This window comes from Brachyhypopomus gauderio, unplaced genomic scaffold (genome assembly GCF_052324685.1).
Source record: "Brachyhypopomus gauderio isolate BG-103 unplaced genomic scaffold, BGAUD_0.2 sc104, whole genome shotgun sequence".
Classification (NCBI taxonomy): Eukaryota; Metazoa; Chordata; class Actinopteri; order Gymnotiformes; family Hypopomidae; genus Brachyhypopomus; species Brachyhypopomus gauderio.
The window spans coordinates 512,124-538,132 of NW_027506925.1; the positions used below are offsets into that span (position 1 = coordinate 512,124).

Below are 26,009 nucleotides of genomic sequence, written 5' to 3' on the forward strand. Positions count from 1 at the left end.
CATCCTCTGCATTCTTCCCCCGTGGTGATGTCCAAGCGACCGTACTCGTGCTGAAGGCGCTACATGGGACGAATTTAAAGTTTAACAAACATATTAGTGTAAGGCCACCGTTTTACGTTTTTTGTACTTATCTCAAATATGCTTGTTAAAGATTAAAACACACATCTTGCATAGAAAACTAACGTTTTGGTTGATAGGAACAATCCACTAATTCACCCATCCTTACGCAAAGCCACAAGAGGTCTATATATTTGGGGTTTTCTACTTCATATAAGCGCGGAACGTGGGTGATGGATTGGCAGGGTGCCCCATGCACACAGTCCAGGCCACAAACTCCTGGTTCTGACCGCCTCTCCGGCGCCAGCCCCGTGACGTCACCCAGCCACCCTCGGAACCTTTTGCTCCGGGCCGCGCGCGACTGGCTGTCTCACCCACCAGACTGCAGGAGCATGTCTGACTGTGTCCTCGTATGACACGGAACTTCGACCGAGCCCTACCGTCCCAAGCAGTTTTTTTCTTTCTGTCGGTGCACGAATACACATTTGACATGTTGATACATGTTTCTTACTTCTGAAAGTAATGCATACACACAAATGAAAATAACACAGTAGAGACCGTGGGTATCGATTGGGGGGTCGCTGCTGTCATTACACAGAGGTTTTGGGGGTAATTTCTTCTGGATTCTGGAAAACAAAAGCACTGTCTAATCTTACAGGACTGAATGGCATCGCTTGGACCATCACACGAAACTCGAGTTTCCCTTTCATGCCCGTCTTTCTCCTGTGACCTTTATTGTTGTAAAGCAGTCAAAGAGTAGAATTTCAGGGTAATAATCTTTTCTCAGCTGTTTCAGGAAACTGTGACACGAACATGTTTTTCTTGCAACAATTAATAGTTCGAAAGTGGTGCCAAAATTCACGGAGCGCGCATGCTACGACACCGCTGGGGTTTCCAGATGCGTTTGACCAAATCGACCTTAAAGAGGTTCTGTTTCGCGTTGTTGTCTCAATTCTTGCCGAGATCTTTCATTCTGATTCAAACAAGGATTCGTTTGTCCAATCACACTACTAAACATTACTAGCTGCCAGCTGAGAGACAAAATAAATCCATCCAGGAAACTGTTCATGAAGTCAAAGATGCTGAAGTGCATTTTTAAAAAGCCATTTCGAAAAAGCGAAAATGCATTTTAAAATGTTCATTATAATGTAAAATGCTGTCTTGTGTAGAATGAAAGGATGTGTTAAAAAGAATGTCACTCGCCAGACAAGGCATTTACGTGTGTATCAGCATTCAGTATCTATTGACTACTTGATGCTATTAGTCTGAAACAAAGCCTTGGGATAGCAAATTGTTTGCTTAGGAACAAAGTTTTCCCCCATTTGCAGTTTCCCCCATATGTTAGAAGTTAGTGAATAGTTCAGCCCCACCCATGCAGCCCAAACATTTCATGTAAAACGAACCACCCCTCAATCCCCACATTAAGTGTAAAAGACCCAATCCACACTCCCAACATCAGGTCCCCTGCTCTCTTGCAGGGCAGTGTGTGCTGCCTCTCATTCCTGCCCCAATATCTTTGGCTACATGCTTCTCATAAATTGTTCTGCGTTCTAACGATGTAAAAGTGTCAGAATTCATTTGTGCAAAATGAGAGTCATGGTTAAAATCATTTTTACTGTATTTTTTCTTAGCTTTCTTCATCTTTTACGACCCTCTCAGTTTTTAGTCTAAAATGTGTCATGTAATGAGACCCTAACGGATGTGCTGTGGGTTAAAATCATTTTAACAGTCCACCTCACAGGTCTGCTGTCCCAGTTATGCTGCTAAAAGTCAGATATGCCTCAGAACGGATCAGCACATGAAGGTCTCCATTTCCCCATGATGTTTTCATGTTTGCATCCGCGTCTGCCTCTGAAGCCCACTGCTTGCCTCCTGTCGAGGGCTGATTGGCTAGGACATTCAGTAATGTGCGTTGATCTGAGCTGCCTCTGTGTGCTTTGAAGCTGATTGATTGCTTTTATTTTTGATTGATTGCTTTTATTTTTGAATTTTAGGTCAAGGTAGGTTAAACTGTATTTTGTTGGATAAGTTACATTAACCATATACAATTTAATGTTTTATTAGAAAAAAACATAACATTAACACGAAAGTTATCTGTATATTTAACATCTGCTTTGTAAAACAAATTATTCTAAATTTATGTATAAAAATAATTTCAATAAATTCGTTTGGTCTGTTTGATGTGGCCTGACCTAAATAACCAACTGAATATTGGCAACTGAAATATTGAGTGGTAGGAAGCTCTTTTGATTCAGTTATAGTTATCAAAAGTAAATCACATAGAGCTGTCAAGATCTAGAAACTGTGCCCATTAAAATCCATCAGAGCGACCCTGGTTCAAAGGCCAATGTTGTTTGTCCACTTGAGAACACTTTTGTAGAGCTTAATTAATCAATAAATGATACAAACGAAGCAGGAAATTGTGATCTCGCCACATCTGCAACGTATCGGACCGCACAGACCCTGTCGGCGTGGGGCTCGCCGGCCTACCGCGTGAGAGATGCCTCAGGCATGACTTCACAGCACAGGTGCTCTGCCTCGGAGCGGTGTGCAGACATCAAAGGCTGGAAGTGGGGAGATTTGGATGGTGTCTGAACTGGCTTCAGACCTGGCCTTGGCTCCTGTGTGTGCAAAACACTCGGAGGGCATGTGAGGAGGAGAAACGCTCCGTTTGCTCAGAGGCCGTAGTGTGGAAATAGAAGAGGTCACACCTCGCTGTTAGGAGCGAATGGAGGTGTAAGTTATATTGATGGCCACTTTTAGCTCGGAGGTGTATTTTTGCAGCAAGAACTACAAGACACACACACACACACGCACACACACACACACACACACACGCGCACACACACACACACACACACACACACACACACACACACACACACACACACACACACACACACACACAGGTGTGTTATGGAACATGACTTTGGGCTTCCCCGACTATATCTGCATCAACCTCAAACAAAGAGTCCCAATCGCTCTTTCACAGAGACGCTGCCACACATCACTGCCGTGTCTCCACCCGGCGTCCCAAATGTTCACCTCCAACCTTTATCCCCACCTTCACCCCAACCTTCGCCCCAACCTTGACCTACAACCTCCACCACCCTCCCCATCTCCACCCAGTGCACCCTGCTCTCCGTACCTCCTTCCCAGACACGTGGCAGGCTCGCGCTGCCTCTCCGGCCTCCGCCCGGGCTCCACGTGGCCTCCGCCCAGCTGGGGAAAGTGCACGCGGGACCGTTGGAGGGGCCGTGCGTGGCTGGTGGAGACGGGGGCAGGGAACGTGGAGGCTGGTGCCCACAGGGAGAACACCTGCTCACCCTCACCCAGCTCCCCTCCACCTACCCCAGCTGCAGGCTGCCAGGCATCTGCCCACCTCTGGGTAATGGAGCTGTCACAACTTCAGCCCGCTCGCTGCACAAGCTCTGACCTAATTTATGCGCCCTGTCTCTAACTTCTCCGCCTGTCCATTACCAGCCTGTTTTTTCCATGTGTCTTGTGTGTGCTCATGTGGCTATGATACTTCGGACCCCCGGGCTTGCTCGGGCATTGTTGTGAATTTACATTTCTTTGAATTTGGTTGTAAATTATGTTATGGTGCACCGTATGCTTTGCTTACACAAATCAGTTCTCAAATCTCTTTGTATGCAACTGACTTTGCTCTAGTGCTTCAAAGGAAATAAAGGTATTTTGCAGGTATTTTGCATGCAGGTGTATAGCAACAGCTATACTAGCTACCACACCTTCCCCATCCATAGACTCAGAGCTTGTTTGTTTGTGTGTGTGTGTGTGTGTGTGTGTGTGTGTGTGTGTGTGTGTGCGTGCAGGCAATCATCATTCAATCCCCCTGAATGGCAGATGTGATAGCGCTGATGGTGGGATGTGGGACAGTTTAGTCCTCTCTGCTGTTTGTTTACAGAGTCTCCTTCAGTTCTGTTCTTTCTTATCTCTTGAGCCTAATTCACTTTCACTCATCAGGGATGGTACACACACACACACACACACACACACACGATGGTTTCACTCACCGTCAGTACTTGCAGCAGAGGTCACTGAACAGATGGGCATCAACCTTGAATATTTGAACCTGCGCGTTTGAGACTGCTCTCTGCAGCGCGCGCGCATCTCTTCACCAGCGCGTTACCACACAGAACCGCTGCTAGGATGCGCCATTCACACCTCGGTGTCACTCATCACCTAACTGCAAAAGTCTCCAAATGATCTCACGGCCAAGGATGCTGTGTGTTCACAAAGGGGGCTGGAATTCGCAGCTGGGAGGGAACGATGCATTAGAGTGTATTTTAAGCAGCTGCGCCATGTTTCTTTGGCTTGGGCAAAATGGGACTTAATAACCAGGCGCGAGCGTCAGGCACGGGAGACGCGGCTCGCAGTCTGCTGCTGGAAGTTCATAAACGGAGAAATGATTGCAGAGACGCAATTAATGTCAAACTCTTCGGGATATGTGGCATCTCTCTGACATTCAGTCATCATTACAGCAGCTGGAAACAATAAAAGCGAATATTGCAAAGAGCGCAGCCACTGACTTGGCCCCCTGAGTGCGTTTTTGGGAAAGCAATAAGCCATTAAGCCATCCCCGGCTTGTAACTTACTGTTCGGCTGGTGGAAAACAAAGCAAGGCTACATTCTCTACGTTGTAGCATGACATGGTGTTTTTTAGTGGCGATACATGTACCAAGATCCGTTCAGGGGACAGGACTCGTCACGCAGCCATTTGGATCGGATCGTGTGAGGCCGAACTGCAGCCTGCAGGTTTAACCCATCAGACGTTTCTCGTGTTCTCAGCTGTAGATGTCGGTGTCTCTGAGAGATTTACCCTGACGAGGGGCCTAAGTGATCTCATCATCGGTTAATGTGCGCAGAGATGATGATGTAGCCGCGGCCTCTCTGAGCAAAAGAGCTATTACAAGCCATCTGTGATGCGCCATCCCCACTCGGAACCGGAGCCTACCTTTAAACGCTCTCACAAATCAAGACCTCTCACATACATCACCATCGCCAACAAACAAAACGCACCACGCATTACTGGTGTATAATAAACACAAACAAAGCAATGACCTTCCGTGTCCGCTGTTTTACTTCTACGTTTATGTGCTTTACAGATTTTAAATCATTCAAATGCAGGTGAACGGACATGAGACTGACATGGTGGTATTAATCATCAAAGTATGTTTTTCATGCGAAGTGCTTGCCATCTCATGGTAAAGACACTCATCTCCAAGGCCATTATGGAGAAGAGTGTCATTCCACCCGTCTGGCTACTCGCATGCCACTGTATCACCGTAATGATTTAGGCTTTGCAATCAACACCAGATCACATAGATGGTGTTACACTGTCTTGGAAGGATCAAAGTGCCAACGGAGATCACGGAATCAGAAGAAACGAAAAGGCTCGGCATTGTGATTGTGTAGCAGTTTGATGGCGCGTTTAGGCCTGAACTTCTCTGCGGAGGGGGCAGAGGGCGGAGAGGGTGGGGGCGGGTTGATGGCGGGTGGGGGTGTCGGTGAATCCTGAGAGGAGACAATAGCTTCGATCTGGCTCTTGGTGGCCCCAGCTGGAGAATGCAGCAATCAGCGGAGTGGAGGAGCGATGTGGAGGTGGTCATGCCCCCGGTGCCCCCCAGGTCTCTAGAGGGCCACTTGAGCCCTGATGAAAATCACCAGCAATCACTGATTGCACAGTCCAAACACACATGAAGTGTATTTTGAAATGCAGCTCCGTATTGCTTGCAGCTACTCGGCATATAAAAGTGTAGTGATGTTAATCTTAAGTCTTATGCTGTTGGAACATGAATGAACTTTGCTGTCCCTAGTTGTATAGAAATGTATAAATGCAAGATACGTTACACGCACATACACAAATGTAGATCAAAGTCTCCACATTTGTGTTGTCTCAGACACTTACAACCTTGGCTGACACCGAAGATGGATGGAACGCCCTATCTCAGATTTGTTTTTATTTCCAAGACCACTGGACCTCCACCCTGGAATAGTCCGTTCATTTCCCTGGGCAAGGACATCCGCATGTGTGCACGGCAGCGCTAGATACTGATAATCTAATCTGTCTCTGAGGAGATGAGGAGGGGGGTTCTTCAGCCCAGGGTGTTTCTTATGGGCTGATGGGCCGGCCCGCCCCGCCACCACTCACTCTGCTTATGCTGTGCCGCAGCAAACACTAATTATATCAATCTCCTTCTACTATTACAACTGGGGTGAAAATAGACAATTACATTATGCTCTCTCATGCTGCCTGTCTGTCTCTCTCTCTCTGTCTCTCTCTTTCTGTCTCTCTCTCTCTCTGTCTACACCTTTGTCCTAGTGTCTTCCTCTTATTCTTCAGTCAGGGTTTCCTCAGAACAAGCTCATGCCGTTTCCTCCCCCAGGCCGCCTAATCTCAGCTCTTCCGCTGCCCCAACATCGGCACTATTCAGCGTTCTCCACCCTGTGTGCTTTTGTGATGGTTTTGGGGGGGTGGTGGTAAGAACGGCGTATCTCAGCAGCTTCCCATCAGACCGCCACACACACCTCTTCTCTCACCCTAAGGGGAAGTGGATGACAGGAGAAGATAGGCGGCGTGGCTGGGTGGCTTTCCTGATACCCTTAGAAAGATGTTTGTTTAATGGAGATGTTGTTGTTCATTCCTGATCAAGGGGTTTCATCCTTGCTCGGTTCAGTCTCTTTCGTTTTTGCATAAATTTACGCATGGTGCGCGAAAAGCTAGATTTATGCTTACATTACAGACGTGGGAAAAGATTGATCACATATTCAGACATTTTGGTGGTTACATCAACAACTAATTCTGAAGAACTACAGGCTTTATTTCTGATAACCTTCATCATTCTGGTAGTGAATGATGAGGCTCTGCTAGTGAACCCAGCCTGTCCGACACACACCACAGGTGCTCAGGTCTCCACGTGCTGATTCTGCTGCTGATCACAGTGGTCCAGCAGCGCTGACCCCAAGCAGCTGGGGCACACGGTGGGGAGGGGCCAGCGGCCGTGCCGTCAAGGCCACCGACGCCTGGCGGGCCCATCAGAGCAGGCGGAGTGGCAGGGCAAAGGATCCGCGGGCAGTTTTAGCTGTCGTGTGTCTGAATCTGCTACAGCCCACAAGGAGAGTAACTGTTTTCCTGATGTTCTTGCGAGTAGAGTTAGATGAGGCGCAGACCCCGAATCCAGGGACAACTCAGAGGAGACACTCCTGTCACGATCAGGACACGACAAAGGAACGAAAGTCTTTGGATGTGAGCAGTATGTCCACGTTGTAATGATTACATAACAGTGGATTTTTTCTGCTTTGTTGTAATGTATTCTAAAAACATTATTCAAAGTTCTAGAGGAATTCCCTGCCTCCTTTAATAGTTTTAATCAGCTAGGTCATTGGAATGTGGTGGTTACTGTGGCTATGCTTCCATTCAAGGATATATACTCCACCCATGTTATCTGGGTTCAAAAGTAAAATTTTTAAACATGACACTGGACAATATGGCTTATGAATGTTTTTGTTGCTTTCCTCTTACTGAACGCTGGTTTCCCCTCAGACAGTCGCTGCACATGAGGGTCCTGGTGAGAATTTAGGGAACAAGTAGAATCTAAATAGAAATAGAATATTTGCGTATAATATATCACGTGTGCTCTAGTGTTTGCTGGGCAAGTCTGTACAAACCTTTTGCCATACACATTGCATGCTTAGTCTAGCTCGCTTTATATCATAACGGAATATAAGTAACTACATCTCTTCCTTTAAATTGTGAAATCAATGAATTGAATTTATGGACCAATGTGACTGTGTAATAATTTTTTACTTGGCACCAACTCTCTGTTACAAACTGCAGAGCATCACCTGGGCGTTTTCAATGGCTTATGTGAAGGCCTCTTTGCTGTATGTGCATATGGGTGCTAAAATCCCCACTCCATCAAACTTCTGTTTATGTTTTTATCCTTGCTTTGGTAAACTGATCCAACTTTAGCAAACAAGAGATAATGTTTCGAGCTCACTTATGCAATTATGTTTAATTACGGCATGCACTCCCACGGTGAGTGCGCCAGAAACAATTAAGGACAAAAAAACCTAACCAAACAAAAGTGACACAAAAGCATTTGGGCTCGATGCCTCGCTAAATGGCAACCCGTTGTCTTTGGATAGCGCTGGGCAGGGAAAGTGACCCAGCGTCCTCCAGGGACCTCAGATATCATCTGTTTCTGGTTAATTATAGCTACCGTGGTGGACCTCGGTAATCTGCCTCTGCTTGCCACCAGCATACTGAGATGAGATAACCCTCAGCCCGCCCTGCCGTTCGTGTGCCTGCAGAACCTTCCAACGCGCTACGTCATTTGAAAACCTGGTCGATGTTGATTTAGAGAGAAACGTGTCTAACGCTTCAAACCCAGAAGTATGTGTGAAGAGTCTCAGACAATAGCAGTGTGGGCTTTGGGTCTGACTGGACAGCCTTTCCACACTGCCACAATTCGATTTTGGCTTTGAGAGGATGTCCCATGAAGACATACTTATAATGACATGGCTCTGTGTTCTGAGAGTGTGTTATTAAATAAGTTTAACAAGGGTTGGAACATTTGTTTCCAGTTGGTATTAAGGGATTATTGTGTGCAAAATCAAATATTTATATGTCATGTCTAACAGTGGTAATCTATGGGAAGAATTTTTGTAATTCTCAATGTTCTCTGTGGTTGCACTAGCTGAAATTAGTGGTGATCATACTTCACGAGTTTAGGATGGAGATATGAACGTCTCCCTCACTAAACAGTGTAGACAGTCACTGCAAAAACATTAGGGTTAAAATTCCAGAAACCAAAAAATGAGTCATATGGTCTCAGCGTTCTGTCTGTTTTGGTTTGCCAAAGTCACCAGGTCACATGATCTCTAATAAAAGAGGCTTGTTTTGTCCAGCTGCAGCGCTTGTGAGGAATATTGACTCTCATTATCAACTGCAGTTCATTCTGATATGGCACAATAAATGATGGACGTTGAGTGGAGTAATCCTTTAATGACGCACGGATCAAGAAATATTCCTGCTGTTGTGTCATTTGTGGATCCCCTGTGTCATTAAAGAAGAAAAGTAGAATTAAGCTATTGATGTTCATTCCTTTTTGCAGTGTATCATATTGTTATGTATGATCATAGACTCTTGAGAGACACCAAACAACAGGAACGAGACAATAGCATAGACTTACATTTGAGTTTTTAGGCTGGTATACCTAGTAATTAATAAAAATAAGAATTATACTTAATAAGAACTAAGTAGACTCAGTCTAGATCAGGAACACATGATATTTAATTCTATAACCTTATAACCTGCCTTGCTAAAATGTCCTTTTAAAATGTACTAGTTTCACATTCCACTCAACTCCATAATTTGCATAACAAACATACAGAAGACAGTCACTGTGCCGGAGTCTTCTGGTAAATATGCACAGCTAGAACTCTTCTATGACTTCTAACTGTAAAACACTGTACTGCACAGAGATTGTATACGTATTTGAATATTCCCTGACGTGGGTGCGTGACACCCCTGGTCAGCAGCTGTGTTGTCATGGCGGCCTACAATAAGCTGCGTTTTGCATGCGTGCGTTAACCATGCAGAGTTGGCCCATGGCATAGCCGAAAGGGCAGATACCAGGATAACATGCAAACGGACTGGGTTTATGAGCACGGCACTGGGCTCGAACAGGTGCAACTTGCTCAGTAGGTAAATGTTTGAGCTCCTTTGCCTAGAAGTGCAGACTGGCAGGTGTTCACGTTTCAGATAGTCAGCAAAGGCCAGAAGAACTCAGGTCGGTTTGAACGTTTGTTGACACAACGATGTCACTGTATCATGAAAATAGAGAAGAGAAAGAGAAAGAGGAACGTGGCACAGTGAATAGTGAGAGAGTGCAGGGACAAGGCAGTGCTCAAAGAGGAGCAGGACACAGGGACAGGAGCGAGACACAGGGACAGGAGCAGGACACAGGGACAGGAGCGGGACACAGGGACAGGAGCGGGACACAGGGACAGGAGCAGGACACAGGGACAGGAGCAGGACACAGGGACAAGAGTACAACACAGGGACAGGAGAGGGACACAGGGACAGGAGCGGGACACAGGGACAGGAGCGAGACACAGGGACAGGAGCAGGACACAGGGACAGGAGCGAGACACAGGGACAGGAGCAGGACACAGGGACAGGAGCGAGACACAGGGACAGGAGCAGGACACAGGGACAGGAGCGAGACACAGGGACAGGAGCAGGACACAGGGACAGGAACGAGACACAGGGACAGGAGCAGGACACAGGGACAGGAGCAGGACACAGGGACAGGAGCGGGACACAGGGACAAGAGTACAACACATGGACAGGAGCGGGACACAGGGACAGGAGCGGGACACAGGGACAGGAGCGGGACACAGGGACAGGAGCATAACAGAGACAGGAGCGGGACACAGGGACAGGAGCGGGACACAGGGACAGGAGCGGGAGACAGGGACAGGAGCAGGACACAGGGACAGGAGCGGGACACAGGGACAGGAGCGGGAGACAGGGACAGGAGCGGGACACAGGGACAGGAGCACGACACAGGGACAGGAACGTGGCACGCTCTGAACCAGCTGGGCTTGCAGATTCATTCATGAACGGCCTTGTACCCCCCGCAAGGCAGCTCATGCCACATGCAACACCCGCTCTGCTAACGTTCAAATGGTCTAAATGGTCTTAACTGTTGCTCAGCCTTTTCAACACTCTCTTTGGACTTCCAGGTCTTTTTTGTAATGCACAAAACATAATCTGCAATAAAACTTTATGACTTATCCTGCCTATCATTCGAAAACCGAAGCTGATTTTCATCAAGACTTTTACTGGAGTCTTGAAGGGGAAAATAGAATGCAGATCTAATCTGGAAAATGTCCTCTTGTTCGATTGGCCTCCATTAACGGAGGTACAGCAGAAATATGTCCCATGACTCGTAAAAGGTCCTGGCGGTGTGCCTGCTCTTCACAGGCTGCAGGTTCAGCTGACACCACGTTGCTGTTTTATTCTGTTCCTCTGTGCCAAGATCACTTTTTTTCCCCTTGAGGTGTGACACACGGAAATCTGTTCCTTACCGAGCTGCAACATCAATTTTACAGGCTAGTAAATGTCTTGTAGTGACGGGTAGGACAGAATACCATTCAGAAGATAAATAAACCGCAGGGTTAATTAGAATGCGATCATCAAGTGAAGGGTGATGGTTATGTGGACAGGCTGTAGGTAAAATGCCGTTTTGCTGACACGGAGTCACAAAGCTGACAGAATCACGAAGAGAAGTAATCACAGCACTCATGATGATTGTAGATGGCATGCCCTATGAGGAACATGAAAAATAATATATCTACAGCAACTTGAACTGGCCAGAAAGTATATGTGTGATAGTTTGAAGAGGCCAGAAGCGTGATGTTTTTACACTGGTGCGGTAATGGCGTTATACTGGCAGCCATTGTGGTAGAGCAAAGGCCAGAACACAACATGTGGCTTTGATATGCCTGTGGCTTCTGGGTAATGCAGTGTTTTTTGGATTTGTGAGGAAATATTGGTTAGACACAGCGGCACAAATACTTTCCGCAAGAAAGTGACCGCGGAGAAGCAGTGAGCTTCACAAATAGTTTCCCTTTCTGTAACACGGTCACTTCCTCACAGGGCCCGTAACACACACATCCACCAATCACAGGGCCCGTAACACACACATCCACCAATCACAGGGCCCGTAACACACACATCCACCAATCGTATGAGTACTCTTCCTGAAGCCTTGGACATATCGCACTGTTTGTGACTGGTACAGAGAGGACTGCAATGGGCAGTTTGAATTTATCTTTTAAATACAGGTCGTGTGTGCGAGCACACACACGCTGCTACAAAGAGAACTATGAGTGCACGTTTGTGTGTGTGTGTGTGCATGCATATGCTGGTGGAAACAGCACTGCAGTACGCACCAGCTCGTGCTGTGGGCGGAGGATCAAACGGGCGAAGGGCAGATGCTACAGCTGGAACCCCTGAGCGCCGGGCCCTGGGCGGTGGGGAGGCCCAGCTGGGGAAGGCAGGGGCCTGCAGCGGTGCCGAGCTCTGCCCGTCTCCGGGGCCGGGCCCTGCTGCAGGTAGATCAGCCATGTCGCCTGGGGAGCAGGGTGGGATGAAAGGCAGCCGCACAGATGTTGCTCCTGCTGGGCCGGGCTGGCCTGGCCAGGAAATGTCATGTTCGGCAGCTGGTGTGAAGCCTCTGCTTTTTTTTTTGTCCGTCCACTCCGCTTGTGCGTGGACGCGCATGTGAACGTGTTTAATGCACACACACACACACACACACACACACACACATGTGGTGTATGGGCGGGCCGGGCGGGCATGCTGCCGGTGCTGTCTGACTGAAGTTTAAAGACAAGATTGGAGGTCAGAGAGGAGAAACAGCACAAGCTCCTACACCTCCTGATGGTGAGGGTGGCAGCTGTACCAAGCAGACTCCACACCGCCTCACCCACAGGGAGGGAGGGAGAGAGAGAGGGAGAGATTCAGCAGCATCTGTCTGACTTTCCCCATGGACACATGCCTCCTGCAGCACTAGACTAGCCAGCATGGGATGGTACATCAGCAAGGTCACCTCTCTCCCTCTCTGTCTGCCCCTCTCTCGCCCAAGGCCCTTCGATCTCCTCCTGTCCCTCAAGAATGGCTTCTGCTTAACTCTTACCACAAGCAGTGTGACAGATACTTCACAGGGGGCCACCGTGTTGTGGTGTTAAGTTGAGATCATCATATGCAGTTACAACAGCTGGTGTGATATATAAAAAAGACAAAAAAAGAAAAGATGTTCTAATCGATCTGTTGTGCTCGGGCAGTAATCCATGCTCCACGGGTTCACTGTGGTTTGCTCTCCTGTAATGTGCGTAATGTGCGCGGTTCTGATGCTGGAGCACTACAGATGCATGCGGAGAGAGTTTCTGCGTGGAGCCGTTTGGATGTGGAGTGGACAGTGTGTGATATGTGGGGCACTTTCCTCCATGTGTCTCCGTGGAGGCCCCCATCTGTTACTGCAACTGTGTGTGATTCAGAGGGTGGCTGGGACCAACTCCCACCAGCCTGAGCAATACTATATATATACACACACACACACCAACATAGTCATCTAGTTGATGACTATTTTTTAGTTGTCTTTTTCAGGTGGATATGTAGAGAAGAGTACAGAAGTTGGGAACTGTGAGAATGTGAATGTACCACACATTTATGGTACACTCATAAAATGGTTGTAGTGTTGGCTGTGTGTAAAGGACATCTGAAGAGAGACCATTTAGTACACAACATAAACACGCTTCTGTTGACAATGACGAAAACAAGGCATTTTATGTATAAATATAAAACAATGACTTCATAAACAGGTATAACAAACATACTTGACTTATTAGACGAAAAGCTCACAAAGTCTGCGCGATATCCACTTGTCCTGACCGGGTCCTGTCCGGCGGGCAGGGAGATAAAAGGTGTGTAACTGACCACTGGCAGTGGGTCCTTAAAAAGCTGCTTAATGCTTCTTTGGCCAGCTGAAGACGTGTGAGGGAGCGTGCGTTTGGGCGCAGCGCGTGTCGGGCTAGGAGGCGGAGGCGGGCGGAGGCCGCCCAGGACGCGGGGAGCGGTGCGTCTGCTTGTCTCCATCTGGAGCTGGAGCTGGTAATTATGGTTGGGAGAAGTGCCCACAGCGGCGTGCCAGCTGCCAGTGGGGCAGCCCAGGCAGGCTGGAGCTCCCCGGGCCTCGGCCGCCAGCGCCATCAACACCTGCCAGAGAGCCGCTGGGCCGCAACCGGCCCGCACAGCCAGAGGAGGGGCACGTGGACCGAGAGAGAGAGAGAGAGAGAGAGAGAGAGAGAGAGAGAGAGACACCTCTTCTGCTGTTGGAGGATGAGTAGGTGACCTGACACAGCTTGGCACTCCAAGCATGTGGTTTGTGTAACTTCTTGCTTTCTTCATTCCATCACCACATGTATGTCAAATCTCCAGGACGGGCTTTCCTATGTTCCGCGCTTACAGAGCCCTTACGCCTTGCTTTAGAAAGGATGTCATCACACCCTCTTGTGGTTACATGAAGGTAGTGCAAGTAATCTCTGGCCAGAACTGTATGGGCAAATGTCCTGGACATAGATTAAGCTTAATCTTGTGCAAAAATGCATTGACAACGGCTGATCACCCTTGGTACTTCTTTTCAGGTGATGTGTCATCTTAATCTGGGTGTGGGAACCTGGCCCTGCCCAACCAGGTCAGCCTACTGAACACACTGCTGCCCTCGACACACACCTGAACCAATCACGAGCCTTTCCGATCCCTGCGGGCTCATCCAGACCCATCACATCACCCAACACAGGTGCACATATTCATCACACCTGCACTTTAAACCAGAGAACGAGCTTGTGGACCGCTTGTGGGAATATGCAGTGCTGCCTGGCATCTCAATCCAACGTATTTAAACCTTAATTAATAATGATTAACGATTAATAACGTAGTGATTTTGCGAGGTAGCATTAGAAGCGATTCACATAAAAAAAGCAAAAAAAAAACAAAAAACAGGCAAACGTCATTATTTACTGGTGTTTAATTCAAAGGTCGTGACCTTTCTAATCTGTGTTTCCTGCAGTCCATGTAGCTCTGGTTGGCCAACACCGTGAAGAAGGCAGGAGGCAGGACCCAGGGGACTCCGTGCAGGCCCCAGGGGGTCAGGCTCAGTGGCCCCAGCCGGCCCCTCCCTGGTCTGCGCAGGAGTGGCGGGGGGCTCGCCAGGCTTCTGCGGAGCACCGACACAGATGGTGCGGGTGGAGCAGCGCATGAATTTCTGATGCGGGGGTGAAGCGGTGCGGGGCCAGGCAGATGCCCGCGGGCCCCGCGAGAGGCCCTCCGCCCGGCCGGACACAGACGGCCGCGCCGCAGCCAGCTGCCTCCGCTCCCTCTACTGCCCCCCCCTTGCATGCCCCCCCACCCTCACCTCCGCATCTCCATCTCCCAGTGAGAACACAGACGAGCTTCTCCACGTGCGCATGAAGAGCTGCAGACGTCTCTGCCTCCACAGTCTTCCAATGAGAAGGTTCATTGACAAATCTGGATGGCTTCATGTACCCTTCTCCTCTGTGAACCCTTCATGGCCTTCACCTTTGGTAAAACGAGCTAAATGATCATTTCACATGTAGTTTGCCCAATAGAATCAGATAGATGTTGGGTCTCTATCTATGGAGGATCCTTCTGTTTTCAGCTATAGTCTAAACCTCATGCAGACCAACCAGTCCTGAAAACCACATATGAAGATGTGAATAAAGGCACAACTTCAACCACCTTGCTGAGAAAATGTAGCCCTTGCACATTATGCAGTTATTACTTAAGGAAAAACACCACAGTACTGCATTTCAACGCCGTGATTATATTTATAAACCATAGAAATGTAATTCTCCTTAATATATAGCAAAAACAGCAAATTGTATACAGAACGTCTCATGTGAATGAAAAGGAAGAACCAACAGGCATCATAAACAGGTTACAGCCATTTCAGAGTAAAGGAGTCCATCTGAACCCTTAATGTTCCATTAGTGTGTTTGGCATCGAGTAGATCTTGTGAGTCTCTCTCAAACGTAGAGCGTGTGAGACTGCAGATCCACGTGGTGCAGTGGGGAAACGCTCCCACGACCCAGTCAGGTGAGCCGTGTCCCACGCGGACATTCAACAAGAAACAGTCGGACAAACAATTTACAGAATAAAATAAACAAAATAGAGAGGAGGGATGGAGATGATGACACAAACACACCCATTTTTTTTTATATTTTTACACACATACAAGTTTTTACTATTACTCCCCATGAAGCACAGACAGCAACTTACCGGTCAGAGTGGAATTCTAAACGAGACGAGTTTGTGATCAATAGTAATATAGATCAGAGACAGATATACGAGGTGGGATTTTTGGCACGTGAGCAGGTGAAGTGCTGTAGTCATCATTCAGCGAGCAGAAGGTCACAAACAAAACAAGTCGACAATGATCCCTGGGGTCCTGAGTTGTACAGTCACTACTGCAGTAAGGACATAAAACCCTACTTGATGTTTAGAAATTGGACTTTATTCATTTGTCAAGGGGGATTCCTCGTCATGTCGCCACCCCTTTTTCCGGATCGGGTGGGTTCTAGATGTTCTAGAGGTTTCCATCCCGGTGGTTGCGATTGCATTTGTAGCATAAGATGAAGGGCAGGGCCAGAAGCAGGAACGGAGAGGCGAGCAGGAACAGCAGGCCGCAACCCGCAAACATGCCCACCACCTAAACCCAGAGACCCAGAGTTTACACATGTACAGGGCAGGAAGCGGTGATGGTTAACACTCATCGCCACTAGGGGGTGCTGATGGCTTAATAATTAAGGAGACAGACACCATCTAGGCCCGAGTCTGACTTTCTTTTCTCACATTTTTCAGAAGGTGTGTCAGTCGTGTGGGGTTTGATTTGACAATATGAACAAGGGAAGATATAGGTCAAATGGGACAGATATTTATGCTGAAAATCAAATGAACTATTGGATATCGAGCAAAAGATTCATTCATTCACATGTGTGTGTGATTGGTTGTCTGTGACTTGTACCTGTGTTAAAATTGTAAAGCGCCTTGGGTATTCTGAAAGGCGCTATATAAATCGAACATTCATTCATTCATTTATTCAGGGTCAGCTGCTGAGGCAGTAGTGTTATTAGTGCTTAACAGACAGACATCTGCAGGAACAACCTGCATGCGCGCGCGCACGCGCGCACGCACGCACGCACGCACGCACGCACGCACGCACGCACGCACGCACGCACGCACACACACACACACACACACACACACACACACACACACACACACACACACACACACACACACACACACACACACACACACACACACACACGCGCGCGCTGGGATGAGTATTATGGAAGGTCAGGTCATGAGCAGCGGATGATCTGGCTTAATGTCCTGTGTTCCTGTTTGATACTGATCCCTGGCGGTTTGTCCTAGACACCTGGCAGCTAAAATGGCTCTATAATATTATCCTGTTTTATCCTATAACCAAAATAATCTGGAAAGGCAACACATTACCTTGTGCCCCACACATCTGTGCAGCCCACACATTTGTGTCCCCCCACACATCTGTATAAACTATATACCTGTGCACCCCACACACCTGTGTCCGATGCCAGATGACGGAAGCTCTGGAATGACCCAGTTTTTTTCGGCACGGTCCATGGTCATAGTGGATCAGTAAGACATCATTCTGGAAGAGTGGATGAAGAGTATGGACACGTTTGAAATCCACACTGGTGACCACACAGCTGACCGTGACCGTCACATGACACCGATCAGCCACAACACTGCCTAGTATTGTGTAGGTCTCTGAGCCATCAAAACAGCTCTGGCCCTTGTCAAAGTCACTCAGACCCATAAGCTTGCCCGTTTTTCCTGCTTCCAACAACTTCAAGGACTGACGGTCCACTTGCTGCCTAATATATCCCACCCCTTGACAGACACTACTGTTAACGAGACAATCAATGTAACGCACTTCACCCGTCAGTGGTTTCAATGCCGTGGCTGATCGGTTTATTACTACAGGAAGAGATAAATAGAGCCTTGTTCAATGTGCTTGGTAGTCAGTGACTCACATCCAGTGACTGCAGGCAGTACCAGCAGAAGGCGTGTCTGCAGTTCTTACACACCATCTGAGCACAGCCCTCGTCTCTCTCGATGTACACTTTACACTTCGGACAGCGCTTGATCAGGGCCTCGTCCTCCTCAGTCTTATCAACAGAACTAGAGAGAGAGAGAGAGAGTGAGAGAGAGAGACAGAGAGAGACTGTAATACTAAGACAGAATAACCGTTCAAATTACTCAAAATTGGGTTTCAGAGCCCTGTTTACATACTGTTTAATATATGAATACGTAAAATAAAACCAATAAAACCTAAAATGATTCAGTATGTTCGGACTAGCGTCTCCATATGTCAATATCTTGTCTGCAACATCTCATATAAATAAGCATAATGTGCAAAACAACTCATTTATGACACCACATTAAAACAACAAACAAAAGTCAACAACAAACCCCACAAGAAACCCAAAGAAACAACAAAGCCAGGGAGGAAGCGAATGCTGCGAGATCGGAAATATGTGGCAACGTGCGATTATTACGGACCAAAAACTCCTCCTGGAGTGCTTCTGTTAGATCATTATACCTCTGTGCAGCTCCTTAATCAATTAGTGCAGAGTTGAGCTTCTCTCAGATATTGGTCTCATGCCGCATCTCATGCAGTCAGCGTTTACTCTGGAGCATTGGGTCAGGGTTTTTCTAGCATGGAGTGCTCTGTTCTGTAGTTTTATCTGTATTTACTAGTGTAAAATACACAACTCTGTAGTGTTCACCTGTTACATGAAGCCTAAAAGTACACCACTCTGGAATATTTACCTACATTTGCTAGTGTGTAGCGCACTGCTCTGGAGAGTTCACCTGTATTTACTAGCATGTAGCGCACTGCTCTGGAGAGTTCACCTGTATTTACTAGCATGTAGCACACTGCTCTGGAGTGATCACCTGTGTTTACTAGCGTGTAGCACACTGCTTTGGAGAGTTAACCAGTATTTATTAGCGTGTAGCACACTGCTCTGGAGTGTTCACCTTTATTTACTAGTGTGTAGCGCACTGCTCTGGAGAGTTCACCTGTATTTACTAGCATGTAGCGCACTGCTCTGGAGTGTTCACCTTTATTTACTAGTGTGTAGCGCACTGCTCTGGAGAGTTCACCTGTATTTACTAGCGTGTAACGCACTGCTCTGGAGTGTTCACCTTTATTTACTAGTGTGTAGCGCACTGCTCTGGAGCGTTTACCTCTATTTACTAGTGTGTAGAGCACTGCTCTGGAGAGTTCACCTGTATTTACTAGCATGTAGCGCCCTCTGGTGTATCTCTGGTGCATTTACCCATTCTCCCCAGACGGGGAGGTCATGGTGGGCAGGCTCCCTTGGCACACCTCCCCGGCATGCCAGTCAGCCTGGCAGCCAGAGCAGAAGCGAAGTCCGCAGGCGGGGCACTGCAGCAGCTGGGGCGTGGGCACCTCCGTCTCCTCCAGCTGACACACGGCCTGACACGAGGACGACGGGCACCAGGTCCGCCAGGGGTCCAGCAGCACCTCTGGGTGAAGAGCAGAGAGAACGGTCGGCACTTTCCGCAGACACGTCGGACCACGACATTTATTTGAACAAAACTTCCCTGCTCATGCCACAATAACGATCACATCGTAAGCCAGCGTGGGTTTGCGTTCTCTCGTTTTATATATATCTTCACGTTTGTTGCAGAAAGTCACCAATCGTCTCTGTGGGGCATCCTGCTATTGTAATACATGCCTTTACTCTTGGCACTACATACACATTCAAGCAGAAAACTAACTACTACAAGAGCCTGAGTTTCAAGCAGTGTGATGTATACTTCGTGCCTCTGGTTTACGTCTTCCTCCCAGATGTGCAAGTAATTTTTGTAGAACCTACATTCCAGTGAGACCGAGCCAACTGTAAGAGATTACAGAGACAGAAGAGTCACCTCGTTCAAACTGTAGTCTCCTGTACCGCTGCATGACATCAGCACACACTATAGACTCGATCTTCAGCAGAGAGAGAGAGAGAGAGAGAGAGAGAGAGAGAGAGAGAGAGGTGTATTCATTTAATAATTATGTGAATTAATGCATAATTTAAAAACCTTTGTTAATAATGCACCTTGAGATTAATTTAATAATGAATTATTCATTAGAAAGTAATAAGAAATTAACTGTTGCTTGACATTTTACTACAAACACTTGCTTTTGTATTTACACTCTTTGCCCATTTAATTCATGTAGAGCTAATGACTGTAGCTGTTCTCCCGTCATGTGGAACTGGTCAGTGGTCCTAGCAAGCTCATTACTGCTCATCATCTGAGCCCAGCATCCTGGCCAAGCAGGGCTGACCTACGGTCCACCCAGGACTGGAGTGAGCGCTCGCCAGGGTCCAGCCGGGGCGTGTGGATCAGACACGGCAGGTGGCCGCCGACCTTTTTAAACACGTAACAGTATCAGTGTTGGGTTAAGTGTTGGGTTAAGAGTGGTCCATCACACAGGATCAGTCCCCCCTCCCCCATCTAGGTGTAATACAGCATGCGGGACTTTGCTTTACCTCGCTGTCCTGCAGCTGTCCGTGGTTCAGACATGCGGAGCCTGGGCAGGTGATCACGGTTTGCAGGTTCTCTGTGATCAGCAGCTCGACGTAACGCTTTAAACACTGTGACGGGGACAGATGGTTACGCCCACAAGCTTGTGCTGCTATGGGTTCAGTTTGAAATCTACATGTTGTTGCGATTATAAGAAAGTGGCCAGAGCCCCTCACCTCACTGCAGAAGACACAGCGGCACTGGGAGACCGTGCTCATGTCCCACGGGGGGAACAGTCCCAGGCACAGCTTGCAGGCCAGCGGGGCGGTCAGCTCCCCGAGGGATGTGCTCATGGCTCCTGGGACCGGGGAGCTGAAGAACACAAACACAGGGTGCGCTCACAATCTCTTCGGACTGATCTTGGAGGCACGGGTCCCGGGAAAAGTGCTGGTTACATAATGAACATATTCTTCCTGAGTATGATGCATGATTATGCAATAAGGAATTTGGAACATGTAATCATGATATATCACAGGACATATTTAATCATACTGAACACCGGCTGTAAGAGGTTCCACAGTAGTTCTGTCACTTCCCGGAGGTTTGGGAGGAAAATGACAGATTTGAAGATCCTGCACAAATTCTACTGTAATGTTTGACCAGTCTGGTTGATGTAGATACCTGGAAATCAAGGCTGTTCCTGATTGTGACTTATTATAATATCCTAGGCATTCAGTCACCTCCTGCCCATGGCTTGATGTGAAACTCTCTAACACTTACTTCATAACACTCATTCCTTTACATGGCTTTGGCCCATAGCTGTGCTGTGGTGCTGTGCTGTTGTAGCTGATCCACGGGGTTGGATGGAGGTGGTGGTGGTGGTGGTGAGGGGGGTTTGTGGAGCTCTGTGTAAGGTGCAGACTGCAGGCTAACACCGACACCGTGCTCTTTAGGTCCTGTAAGCACGTCACCTTGACTCCCACAAAATGAACCGTCATACTGTGGTACCTGCTGCTGCTTAGGTCTGGTACTAGGTTAGTGGTACAAACTCGCATGAAAGGAGCCTCCACAGCCCCACCTCCATCATTCATCACCAACCAACTGTAGCAGTGAGTGAGTGAGCAAGAGAAACCGTGCTTACAGGTCTTCCTGCAGCTGCCTCGAGGCCGGGCACTGATCCTCACTTTCACAGAGGTTGGAATGTCTTTAAGGTTTACCTCAGATATAAAACAGAACTAAAACAAATGAAAAAAAAAAGAAAACTAAAAAAATCATCCAAACAAAAAAGTTTTTAAGACTTTCCTACGATATACACTTACCACAAATTGAAGTTTCGGTCATGCCAGAATGCAAGAACATTGAGTATGTAATTACTTTTCAAACAATGCACCTTTTTCTCATCCCACCACCTGTCAAAACTGGAGCGCTCAGACACAGTAGAAACATCTTAAAACTGCACGGAGCTCCTTACTCGTGACGGACATGTTCAAACTGGCTTGGTTCTACCACACGCAATCGACTCAGCACGGACACGAGCACCATGAAGAACGAACAAAACCGTTAACATCGTCATGTACTGAGAAGAGAGGGAAAGTCTCAAGGTAAACGTCATGACTCTGTTAGCACTCCAGAGAGAAATATTCGCCTGGTGACGCAGGTTCACCAAGAGTTCAACCTGGTGCCCAGTAGTGTGAGCCTTACACGCCAGCTTGCGCGACCCATATCTCGATGGCACACACTCACACCATAAGAATTTCAGGCTTGGTTTTGTTCTGCTTGTACCAGAGGTGCATCTCTGACATCTCCCGGCTGTCCTGTGTGGCGTGGAGAGGAGCCCCAGTGCACCATGGGATAACTAGCAGACAGGAAAAGAACCTGCTCGACACGATTGACTAACCTGAACAGCAGTCCGGCAGCCACTCAATATGGATTAAACAACAAAAAGACTTCAAAAATGTTTTAATCATCCTAGATCTGCATTAGTAGGCTATGCATATCCATGTTTTTCATTACTTCACATATTTGCGAAAGGGAGCAGCCTGCTAGCCTGACTGGCATAACAGGATAATGGGACACTACACGATGTGTCATTAAGATCAGTTTTCATAGCTTGTGTTAGCATGTTCTGGGCAGTGCTGCCGCTGTGCCTTATCAAAACCAAGCTCTGCCAAGATCAGCACACAGCACAAGACATTCGGGCCTGACACACAGCACTGCATGCAGGACATCACATTACTTAGTGAATAAAAATGCTGGCTGACAGCACCAACATTTGTCCTGTGCTTGCTCTTATATTAACTGAACTCTGACAAAGAAGCATGCTTTTATCGTCACGAAAAAAACTGCCAGTGACAGGTATTAAACTTCAGTTATTAAATTTCTAAAGTTTCTATTTGGCTAAATCTGTTGTGGTCAACTGTAAGTGTTATTACTGTGAATGGGAAGCTACTCAAAAGCTGACCTCAACACCACTGAACACCTTTGGGATGAACTGACACGAGCCAGGCCTTCTCCTTCAACAAGTGTGTGTGTGTGGACCATGAAGGCTGCAGGCTGGCACAACAGTAGCACTAATGAAAGGCCCATTGAGGGCATGCCAGCTGCCTCAGCTTGGGCCCTTGCTCCAGAACCAGGCTCCCACTGCACGGCCGTGACGTTAGCCTCCAGCCATCACAGTGAAAAGAGCAGTTGAAGAGCGACTCCATGAACACTCTGGGGTTTACGCTGGCTCAGAATGACCCTAACAATTGACACGCTTCAAGTGAACTTAGGGGTACTAACAAAAATGCACCATAAGATGTGTTTGCTGATTAAAAAAAGCCAGAGACCCAAGAAAAGCATACATGATCCTGGACAGACTGACCCAGTGGACTGACCCAGTGGCTCTGGGGCAAGTATGGCTGGGAAAGGCTTCAAATCCCTCTAATTCCACTGGGAGATTAATCTGGTCCATGACACCCAACAATCTCTAATTAACAGTCTTATGCAGCTTCTCCAGTCTGACTGGACATGTAATTCTATCTACATATGCAATACTGTCTGTTCAAGTAATTTAGACTATACACGCCATGTTGTATTTACACACAATATCATCTGTGCATGCAATATCATCTGGACACATGATTTCCTTTATACATGCAATATTGTCTGTACACATACTAGCTACATGATTTATAATAAACAAGTGGAGAGATCTTGAACATTAACTTGATAAACATTTATATTCTTTTGAACTCACCTCGACATGACAATTAAGGGCAAAGAGATCAGACAGACCAGAATTTGCATCATTCTCCATACAGTCTCTGCCCAACCAGTTAGATAATTTCACTGGGTTTCAAGTGCAAATCTTACATTAGAACACCTCACTTCACTGTTTTCAAACCATGGACGTAATTTGGGGGGGGGGGGGGGGCACGGGGGGGACATGTCCCCCCCACTTTTTCAAAAGCCGGTTTTGGTCCCCCCAGTTTTTACGGTCAAAACCAAATATTTAAATAGCGATGAATCCATGTCCCCCCCACTTTTTATTACAAAATTACGTCCATGTTTCAAACTAACTGGTTTATGGCTGCATTGCAACAAAGATGTTTAAGTTGAATATGTAACAGTATATGACTCAATTAGTCAGTAAGCAGGAAGATGGAGGAACACTGTTTTAATATAACGTTTGATGTTGAATGGTGTCTAAAGCAGATCATTCTGTAATTCTGTGTCTTCTGTCCACACATGAACTAATGTCTATGCAGCAAACTGAGTGATGTAGGTAAAGCTCAAAAATAGCAGTCTATCCTGAACTGGCCATTAAGAGTTTGCCAGGAGAACCGACGGCACATAACAATGAATAGTAAATAAATATCACTAACAGGGTAGTCTCATTTAAAAAAGTTCATAAATGACGTTTAAATTACTTTTCATAAACGTCATTGAAAAATCACCCGGACATTAACGCGACGGGCCTATGATTTCCCCCGGACATTAACGCGACGGGCCTATGATTTCCCCCGGACATCCTTTTGTTAGCTGTTCCAGGTAGGACATTTATCTCATAGCATGGTTGAATATTATTTCAATATAATGATTTCATAATTTCAGTATTTATGTCAGAATAGTACAACAGTAATTATTGAACACTTTTATTATTGAGTAATTTTTTTTTTTAGATTTCCCAAATCTCACTTCTGAAAATACTTTCACACTGAGCACTTATGAATTTCCCGTGACATACCTCGCTCCGAGGTACAGGTCTGTATTCAAACTTGGATATCATATTTCAAATAGCGTGAAAATACTGTAGATTTAGTCAGTGATATTTGTGATAGTTAATTAAGCGCTGCCCGCCCGACACGAGAAAAGAAGAAAAAACGTCAGACGTTGCTGATGACGTAAACACGTAAACCTGTTTACAAACAGCATGAGCGCGCGCATTTTCACGTGTCGTTCAGTGTTTAGGAAACGGGAAATAGATGGATAAACACGGATAAATCTAGTAACAAATAAAAACGCAACGTTCGTCTTTTTACTTATATGACCTATAATGTTGGCTATATCCTACGTGAAGGTCAGTTAGGATAAGGAGACGATAAAGTAGCTATTTTAGTTACGCGTGTTTCTTTTTTTATAGGCTATATGGGTGAGTAATCTGCGCGTGGACAGCTTTAGGCTGGAAAGGATACCTCATAATTCTGTCTAATAATAATAATAGAAGTTAATGAGTATTTTTATGAGATGAATCATTGAATTGTAGAAGAGACAGTTAACAGTTCAAGAGAAGGAGGTGGATACGAACACGAACAAGCCATGAAGACGTCTGAAGACCCAAGCAGAAGACTTGTGAATTCTCGTGAAAAACCTGTATGGTTTGCTAGAAGATGGAGTGCTTGAAGACTCCAGGTGAGTGGTATAATCTAGTAATGCAGAGTTTGACGCATACATTTGTCCCGAATGTCTTGGTATGCTGAAGCGTTCACTTCACTGGGACCAAAAGTGCGTAAGCCAATGGCCAGGAAACAACCACACAGTATTATCTCTCCTCAGCCAACCTTTATAGTTGGCTCAGTGCAGTAAGGCAGGTAATGTTCTCCTGGTGTTCACCAAACCCAGAGTCATCCATCAGACTGCCAGATGGAGAAGCGTGATTCATCCCTCCACAGAATTTTGCAGAACCAGAACCCCTGCTCCAGAGTCCAGTGCTAGCGTGCTTCACACCACTCCATCTGACGCTGGGCACTGTGCTTGGTGATGTGAGGCTTGTGTGCAGCTGCTCTGGCACAGTTTTTTCCAATACATTTGTACATACAGTGTATATATACTAAATAATTAAAAAAAACTAATGTGGTAGACTAAAACAACAACATGATGTTTAAAGGACTTTCCACAAACCCTGCAGAGTCCCCTGGATGTTGCCACAAGCGTACTATAAAAACATCCTCTTAAACGTTTTGGCAAACCTACAAAAACCGTTCAGAGGACGTCCCTGTGGTTTTGTTATGCTGAGAAATAATCAAACTAATTTGTGTGCTTGTAGCTAGAATACGATGAAACTATCGACAGGCTGCAAGTCCTGGAGAACTGAACAGAGGTTCTCTGTGTGAGACAACGAGCTTGTAATAAGGCAATGAAGGTTTGCCTGGTTTGTATGCCAAGAGGTACAAAAAGCAACAAGTTCAAGGGGAGTTTGGGACGACTCCTCAATAGCTATTAGGAATAAAACAATAAAACCATTAGACCTGCCCACAATGTACAGAATAAC

The 26,009-nt window shown here is 46.8% G+C and overlaps 1 protein-coding gene across 2 annotated transcripts in view; it reads right to left on the reverse strand.

Moving 5' to 3' along the window:
* Window positions 1-15,493: 15,493 nt before the first annotated feature.
* The window catches only part of rnf144ab (ring finger protein 144ab), an 11,125-nt gene continuing 609 nt past the window's right edge, over window positions 15,494-26,009 (reverse strand). The window contains exons 1-8 of one of the 2 annotated variants that reach the window (XM_076993156.1): window positions 21,399-21,461; window positions 20,494-20,629; window positions 20,284-20,388; window positions 19,676-19,736; window positions 19,060-19,270; window positions 17,749-17,896; window positions 17,274-17,363; window positions 15,494-16,379 (exon numbers count right to left, since the gene is read on the reverse strand). In XM_076993156.1, coding sequence (XP_076849271.1) covers window positions 16,257-16,379; window positions 17,274-17,363; window positions 17,749-17,896; window positions 19,060-19,270; window positions 19,676-19,736; window positions 20,284-20,388; window positions 20,494-20,610 — 855 coding nt within the window. In that variant the 5' untranslated portion in view covers window positions 20,611-20,629; window positions 21,399-21,461 and the 3' untranslated portion in view covers window positions 15,494-16,256. Of the gene's footprint in view, window positions 16,380-17,273; window positions 17,364-17,748; window positions 17,897-19,059; window positions 19,271-19,675; window positions 19,737-20,283; window positions 20,389-20,493; window positions 20,630-21,398; window positions 21,462-26,009 lie in introns of those variants that run through there. The other variant, XM_076993155.1, reaches the window with a different exon arrangement.